This window comes from Hibiscus syriacus, unplaced genomic scaffold (genome assembly GCF_006381635.1).
Source record: "Hibiscus syriacus cultivar Baekdansim isolate YM2019G1 unplaced genomic scaffold, ASM638163v2 tig00110332_pilon, whole genome shotgun sequence".
Taxonomy (NCBI): domain Eukaryota; kingdom Viridiplantae; phylum Streptophyta; class Magnoliopsida; order Malvales; family Malvaceae; genus Hibiscus; species Hibiscus syriacus.
Window position 1 is genome coordinate 2,423,944 of NW_024062688.1, and position 7,609 is coordinate 2,431,552.

General features: G+C 34.3%; 1 protein-coding gene across 1 annotated transcript; it reads left to right on the forward strand.

Annotated features, from left to right (window-relative positions):
- Positions 1 to 3,062: 3,062 nt before the first annotated feature.
- LOC120119391 (ras-related protein RABF2b-like) lies at positions 3,063 to 6,565 on the forward strand. The gene is made up of 7 exons (XM_039139195.1): positions 3,063 to 3,301; positions 3,908 to 3,985; positions 4,071 to 4,238; positions 4,947 to 4,995; positions 5,146 to 5,219; positions 5,441 to 5,534; positions 6,202 to 6,565. Exons 1-7 carry the CDS (start codon positions 3,263 to 3,265, stop codon positions 6,300 to 6,302), a joined length of 603 nt encoding a protein of 200 aa, XP_038995126.1. The 5' UTR covers positions 3,063 to 3,262; the 3' UTR covers positions 6,303 to 6,565.
- The last annotated feature ends 1,044 nt before the right edge of the window (positions 6,566 to 7,609 follow it).

A 7,609-nucleotide genomic window follows, 5' to 3' on the forward strand; every position in this document is an offset into this window, starting at 1 on the left:
ACAAAATCATATACACAAGAAATATAATCATTTAAATGTGAAATGCATGCAACTAACAAAAATGAGTCAACAAAATTATAATTATTTACTAACCGCAGCACCAATGGCGATAAACATCAACTCAAAGCGTCCATCTCTATCTTTTTTGATATGGGTTACCGACCCAGGATTTTTCAGCTTTAAATTGTGACAATAAGCCGACAGTTGGGCAAACGATGCTTCTGGCGACCCCCTCAACAATTCCAAGGCATAACATTTGGCTCTCCAAGATTGAGAATATGAGATACTAATCTTGAACCGAGCATTCATATCAGTCATAATTTCATGTCCCCGATATACCCTTTTATTCAAAAACATTAACTCAGCCAGAAAACCACCCAACACCTTTTTGTTTACCTGTCTATGGTGAGAAAAAACTTGGGTTCTTGAACATGTATGTTTATCAATAAAAGTCCTAACTTGAAACATTTCACAATCTTTTATCCTCTTTGCAATCATACACCACATACAGTTTTTGTCAATCATACACCTTGTTTCGAAACGATTTTTGCTTGATTTGTTAACTTTTAGTTGATAGCCATCTTCCACACATTTCGTATACAAAGCTATCTTCAAGTTTTTCTTTGTATCAAAACAATCATCTTTCTTGATACGAATAACTTTTGTGTAACAATCAACTGCTATCTTTACCAACTCTTCTTCCGGTATCTGAAGTAATTCTGGCATATTCCAGCTATACCCCCGTGGTATTTTCTTCTTTTTCCTTTCTTCGGGGACTTCTTCTTCTTCTTCTTCTTCTTTAGGGTTATATGAATTATAGAATGGATGTTCAACATGTTCATTTACAGTCGTAACTTCCTCCTCATTATCATCAACAACATCTTCCTCGGCAGCGACTGTTTCATCATCAAAATTCGGGTATTGACCAATATCAAAATCATTACATGCAGGGTCCGTTTCTTCTTCCATCACATCATCAAAATCTGAGTATTGACCAAGATCAAAGTCCGGGTATTGACCAAGATCAAATTTTGAATACTGACTAGTACTCACAATTTTTTCTATTGGCTTATAATCGTCTAACTGGTCAATACGAAAACTAGAATTTGGTGCTGAAAGTTGATTGGGATTTGGATTAGGAAAAGGTTGTGGGTTTTGATATTTTGTTTGATATTGTGTTTGGTATTGGAAATGTGGTGAAACAAAATTTGCTTGGTGATGAAATTGTGGTGGAACCATTAAATTTTGGGTTGAAGAACTTAGTTAATTACTACCCGCTACTGACCTAACTTCACTACTTCTAGGTTCAACAACATACAATGTAACATCATCTTCTTGCGAAACACTAATGTAAGCAATGAATCGTTCAACATCTTCATTGTCGGTTAACAAATAAACTTTACATTTTCTCTGATAAGATAGCCTAAATCCACTTAGAGGCTCTAAATTCAATTTCTTTGCAACACGTAACATTAGAGTTTCATAAGTTAACTTTTTTAATGACAGTTTTAGTTGAAGATTCATGGGTAAAGACACATATTGTAAAACACCATGAACATTCTCCCATGACCCTCCAAAACACAAATCTATCCAAACATGATCAACATTAGATGATTTCATTCTACAAATTGTAAATTAATTTACTAAACAAACGAGCTATAAACTAGATATCATCACTAACTTAGAGAAAAACATACCTTTATTAAGTTGATAGTTGATAATTTGGGAGAGAAATCATTGAAAAATTATATAGAAATAAAATTATATAAAAAAAATTAGAGATGTGGAAGGATGTCGTTGGATATAGGAACGAATGTCGCCGGAGAGAATGATAGATGGAGATGGACTGAGTTATGATTTCGAGATTTAGGTTATGAGTTATTGTTTCTGCGTTGTTATATACCCAAAACATTTGTGTTGCGAAACTAAAACCTGTTGCGAATTTGACTTTTGTGTTACGAATTTGACTATCGCGTTGCGCTGCTGCGTTGTTATATACCCAAAACATTTGTGTTGCGAAACTAAAACCTATTGTGAAATTAAATTCGCGTTGCGAATTTGACTTTTGTGTTACGAATTTGACTATCGCGTTGCGAATTTGACTATCGCATTGCGATTTACAAATTCGCGTTGCGATTTACAGATTCACGTTGCAAAATTAGAAACTGGGTTACGAAATTGGAGTTCGCGTTACGAATTTGTTGGTCATTTTGGCAAATCAAAAAAAATTTGGTTAAATTCGTATATTATAAGGCATTTTCGGTCACTGAGGTTATTTTCTCTATAAAAAACACTTGAAGCAAATATATACATATATAAATATGTAATAAAGGATTAAATTGCTATAATAAAGTGTAGCAAGGTGACATTAGTGAATTTTTATAATATTTTCTTAATAAATCTGGGACGAATACAAGGGTAGTATACGTTTAAAAACTTTCAATTATTTAGTAATGAATGCTTATATCCTTGCATACGCGGTGTTCAATCCCAGAACCTCAAGGGATAATAACAAATCTCTTAACCAAATCGTTTAGTTCGTATAATTCTTATAATATTTTATAAATAATATTACAAAAAATTTTAATAATAAGTAAAAATATCTTATTTATTCAATATTAATATAATAATATATTATCATTATCATTGTTTAAAAATGATTATTAAAATACTGAAAATATATTTATTAATATATTTATAATATTTTTCTTTTAATAAGTATTAAATCTACTACTTATGAGGATGGAAGGTGTTAGCTAAAACCATTTAATCACTACTTTAAAAATTATGAATAAATTTCTCACATACAATCAATAAAGAAACTGATGAATGATTATATAAATTTATTTAATTTATGTATCAGTATGTTTGTTAACAATTTGGTTTCATTGAAATAGTTTTAATAGTTCAATGACATAATTGGAAAAACGTACAGTTCAGTAATCATAATAGAATAAATCTTATAATTTAGTGACTATACACGTATTTAACCTAATAATAATGAAATATGCAACCGCTGTCTTGTTTGGGTTGAAGAGTGATTCGTAAGAGAGAGAAATAATTTTTCTTTAGGAGTATCTTTCTTTTTCCTTTGATTTTACCCTTTGTATTTAACATCCCATCTTGCTTCTCAATTCCTTTTTTCGTGTTCGTCAACGTATCCAACAAGCCTCAATTCTCAATCTTCTCTATTACCCCATAATTTTTTTTATCTTTTTTTTTTGGGGGAACATTAATCTGATTCCTAGAGGATTTCATTCTCATGGCCACCACGGGAAACAAGAACATCAATGCTAAATTAGTCAGTCTATCTCTGTTGATCTTAAACCCTTCCTTTGGTTATCCAAGTTTTTTTTTGGTTATTTTTAGTATTTGGTGCTTTGGGTCTGATTTAGATGATGAATTGTTGATCATGCATGATTTTTTTTACATGAGCTGTGATATGGGTTTGGTTTATGTTTGCAAGATTTTTTTCTTGGTTTGTTATGATCAAATGCTAGAGGTTATTTTTTCTTTGACATCTTAATATGCAGCTGATTTAGGCTTGAGCACTACTTAAATATCGCCTCAATTTTGGAATTACCTCTCTTTTTTACATTTATAAAGCTTAGGGTCTCTTTTTATCATTTCCAAATCTTTTAGAGGTTTTGTTAAAATCTTGATCCTGTCAGATTTGCGACAATATGCTTAAAGTTTATGCCTAATTTCTCTGGTATTTTTTTTATACTGTGGATACTATGTTGATATCTTATATGTTGTTTCATTTCATGAGCTTCAAATGATAATTGTCTCTAACCATTTTGTTTACTATACCAGAAAGTTAAGTTGTGTCTTCAGTTTGAGCTTTGAACTGGTGTTTTTGTTGCATGCATTTGTTATTGTTATTGATATGTATTTTATTCTTCAGGTTCTACTTGGGGATGTTGGAGCTGGGAAGTCTAGCCTTGTGTTGCGCTTTGTTAAAGGGCAATTTGTTGAATTTCAGGTTGTTATTGTTATTTGGTTTACACTATCTAAAAAAATCAGTAGGAGAATTATAATTTGGCATTTATATTCTTATTATCATGTAGGAATCAACAATAGGTGCATCTTTCTTTTCCCAGACGTTGGCTGTGAATGATGCGAATGTAAAGTTTGAGATTTGGGATACAGCTGGTCAAGAGAGGTACCATAGCTTAGCACCGATGTACTACCGAGGAGCTGCAGCCGCGATCATTGTGTATGATACGACAAATCAAGTAAGTGTTTTCTTTGTGTGGTTTGGTCACTGAACCACGACTGACTGACTGTTGCTCTAAATGTAATGTGAGATGAAGTTTTAAAATTTTGGGGTCATGGTATCTAGGTTATACACTGTTCGATTTCCAAAGGTTCTGTTTTTTTGTTGGTTTTGCTTTATGCTATTTGCCTCTGTTTTTATGTTCTTTTGCATTCATTGGTTTTCACTTTTTATCAAAAGAATGTGAAAAGTGCTAACCAGACGGAACCTAAACATTACTGGTATGAGGGCAAGCTTTCTATGAATCTAATATTGTGATTTTTGTATGGTTTATGCCTTGATCACTATTGTTGGTATCTTCTCCAAAAATCACGTTTACTACATGTTACGATTTGTTTCAAGGAATCTCAAGTCTGATGGTTGTTAGTTGAAGGAAAGCTAAGGTGTTAAGGTTTTCTTTAGATTTCTGCTCTCCTTTCCTTTTTAATTATTTTGTTTGATAATTTTCCCCTTTTGTATGTAAAGTTGCTTGTTCTTCCCCCCTTAAGGAACGGGGGTGGGGAGTGAAAGGGGTTTATATTTGAGGCATTTTTTACAATTTGCCAACGCATTAAAGTTTACATTTGCAAGGATACTTGGTGAACTTTTGTTTCAGTTTGAAATGTGATACAGTAAATCTGGTGAATTTTAGTAGAGACGTGTGATAGCATTCTTTCTTATTTTGTAGGCATCGTTTGAGAGAGCCAAAAAATGGGTCCAAGAACTTCAAGCCCAAGGTAGCATTTTGCCTTTTCTATTCCTTGACAACTTCCTTGTTGGCTGTCAATGTATCCTGTTTTTGCCCTTGAGAAATGTTTAATTTTAAGGACTCTTGAGTGATTGAACTCCAAGTTTATGTTTTTTGTTCTTTTCCTTTTCATGTGAAGGCAATCCTAACATGGTAACGGCACTTGCTGGGAACAAAGCTGATTTACTAGATGCAAGGAAGGTGGAACCAGAGGCAAGTTATTAGTTTTTTTGTTCACGTCACTTCTTATTATTACTTGTAATCATTTATTATGAGCATTCTAGGTTTCTCTACTTTAAATTTTTCGCATTTCAAAACAACTATCTTTGAGATGGTAAAAGGTCAATTGGTCAAATAGATTTGTGGTCCATTTTTTTTTACTTCAGCCTACAATCAAATCCCTATTTGACTTCTTATTCTTTTTGGTGATTCAGGAGGCACAAACTTATGCTCAGGAGAATGGTCTCTTCTTCATGGAAACCTCTGCAAAGACCGCATCCAATGTCAATGAAATTTTCTATGAAATAGGTGCTTTATATGTTGTCGGCATAATGACAAAATTACCCCCCAACGTTTCCACAAATGGTCACTTAAGCTCTTATTCTCTTTTTTGAAGCATTTTAGACCTCAATGTTTCAATTTTTGGTCAAAATATCATTGTTGGAAGGAAATCGTTAGTTAACTGTCAGTCAAAACATGTTGCTTATGTGTCACTTTCACATGTACTTAATTGTTGATGCGACATGTGCCATGCTACCCAAAGTGATAGACTTGGCATGTGTCGTGTCACCCAAAGTGGTGATGTGTCATGTTACCCAAAGTGATAAACTTGACATGTGTTGTGTCACCCAAAATGATAACATGACATATGTCGCATCACTCAAAGTGATGACGTGACATTTGGCATATCAACAATAGCAATTAAGTATATATGAAAATGTCACGTCAGCAACATATGTTAACCGTTTGTAAACTAACGGTTTCCTTCTAGCATGGTAGCATGGGGTATTTTCACCAAAAATCGAAATGTTGAATCTAAAATGCTTCAAAAAAACAAATAGGGGCCAAAGCAAACATTTGCGTAAATGTTGGAGATAATTTTATTATTATGCCTATGTTGTCTTGTTAAGTTTCTGAAAAGCACGTAGTACTTGTTGTATGAAGGGGCAATTGACTTGTGTTTTATTTCATGCAGCTAAAAGATTACCCCGAGTGCAGCCAGCGCAGAATCCTGCTGGAATGGTTCTCATGGATAGGCCTGCAGAACGGGCCGGAAGTGGATCTTGTTGCTCATAGGCGATGGTTTTCGATCCCCTCTTGTATCTTCTAAATAGCTCCTATAATGCTCTCTGGCTTTGCAATGAGGTTTTATCTTTCCTTTACTCTGTACTATTCATTCCGAGCTGTACATGCATGTTGTCTAGAGGCATTGATGTCAACCCGTTTATTAAGTTGGAGATTGGTTTTCATGTAATCAAAAGTGTGGTAATGCTATGTTTCACATCCATAAGTACAATCTGCATGTTCAAATAAATATATGCCCTTGTTTGTTTTGACTTTCCGGCTTCTTTACATCTCTTTTACCTATTATGATGGTAGTATAGAATTCAAATTCATGTTTTCTTATTAGTCTGAGATGATTATAAGATATTATTTTTTTATAGGAATTGAAGGCCTCGTTAAAAACCACCTCCTTGATTAAAGGAGCTTGTAGGGAAGCTCCTTAATCAGCGGAAGGAGGAAAAGAGTGCCTTAAGATTTCATTAAACATAAGAAAATACAAGAAACATCCAGAGAGCCACCCCAAAATAAAACAGAACACCAAAAACAACCGAAAACAACAACACTAACTCAGCCTAATCCACCTTAGCTACAACAACAACCTCAAATAAGACTTACCAGACTAAAAGCCTAAACTTGGCCTGAAAGACACCACAAAGCAAAACAACTACATTAGAAGCCAAATATATTAGCTGACTCAATCCATAGACGCCAAATTCTAACACAAAATCCAAGAGCTTCCACATGATAAGAGTACAGAATAGCAATCTTCGAAAACACTCTATCCACCTTTCTGCCACTTATAACTCGTCTTGTTGACGGAGACCAACCGAACCTCCAACACCAATATCAATAATCATTAGAGAATCGCCTTCAGGAACTTCCACTGTAATAATTTTCCGAAATCAAAACCACTTTTGAGCCTTTAGACTCCATACCCAAATCTATCCCGATCTGTAAGGAACCATTCGCTTTCTTCTTTTGTCTTTGCCCCAATGCTGGAAAGTCAGAATCATATAGGGATCTGCCTTCAAGTTCAGACAAATCTTCCTCGCGTCGCACCTTCTTCTGATTATACTTGCTTCGACAGTAACTATTCTTTCTTTGGGGAGCCGAATATTTCTCTTGAAATGTATGGATAGAGCTATATTTATTGTTTTTCCCCTCCTTTGCTCTCTGGTTCTGCCTGGACTTGTGCGTGAAAGAATCGTCCCTCAATTGTGTTGACAGGCAAAGGCTCTGTTCTAAATCCTCACATACATTCCCCGAATTGGTTATTCCATCCACCCGATCTACCACAACCCCATCCTGTTGGATTTCCT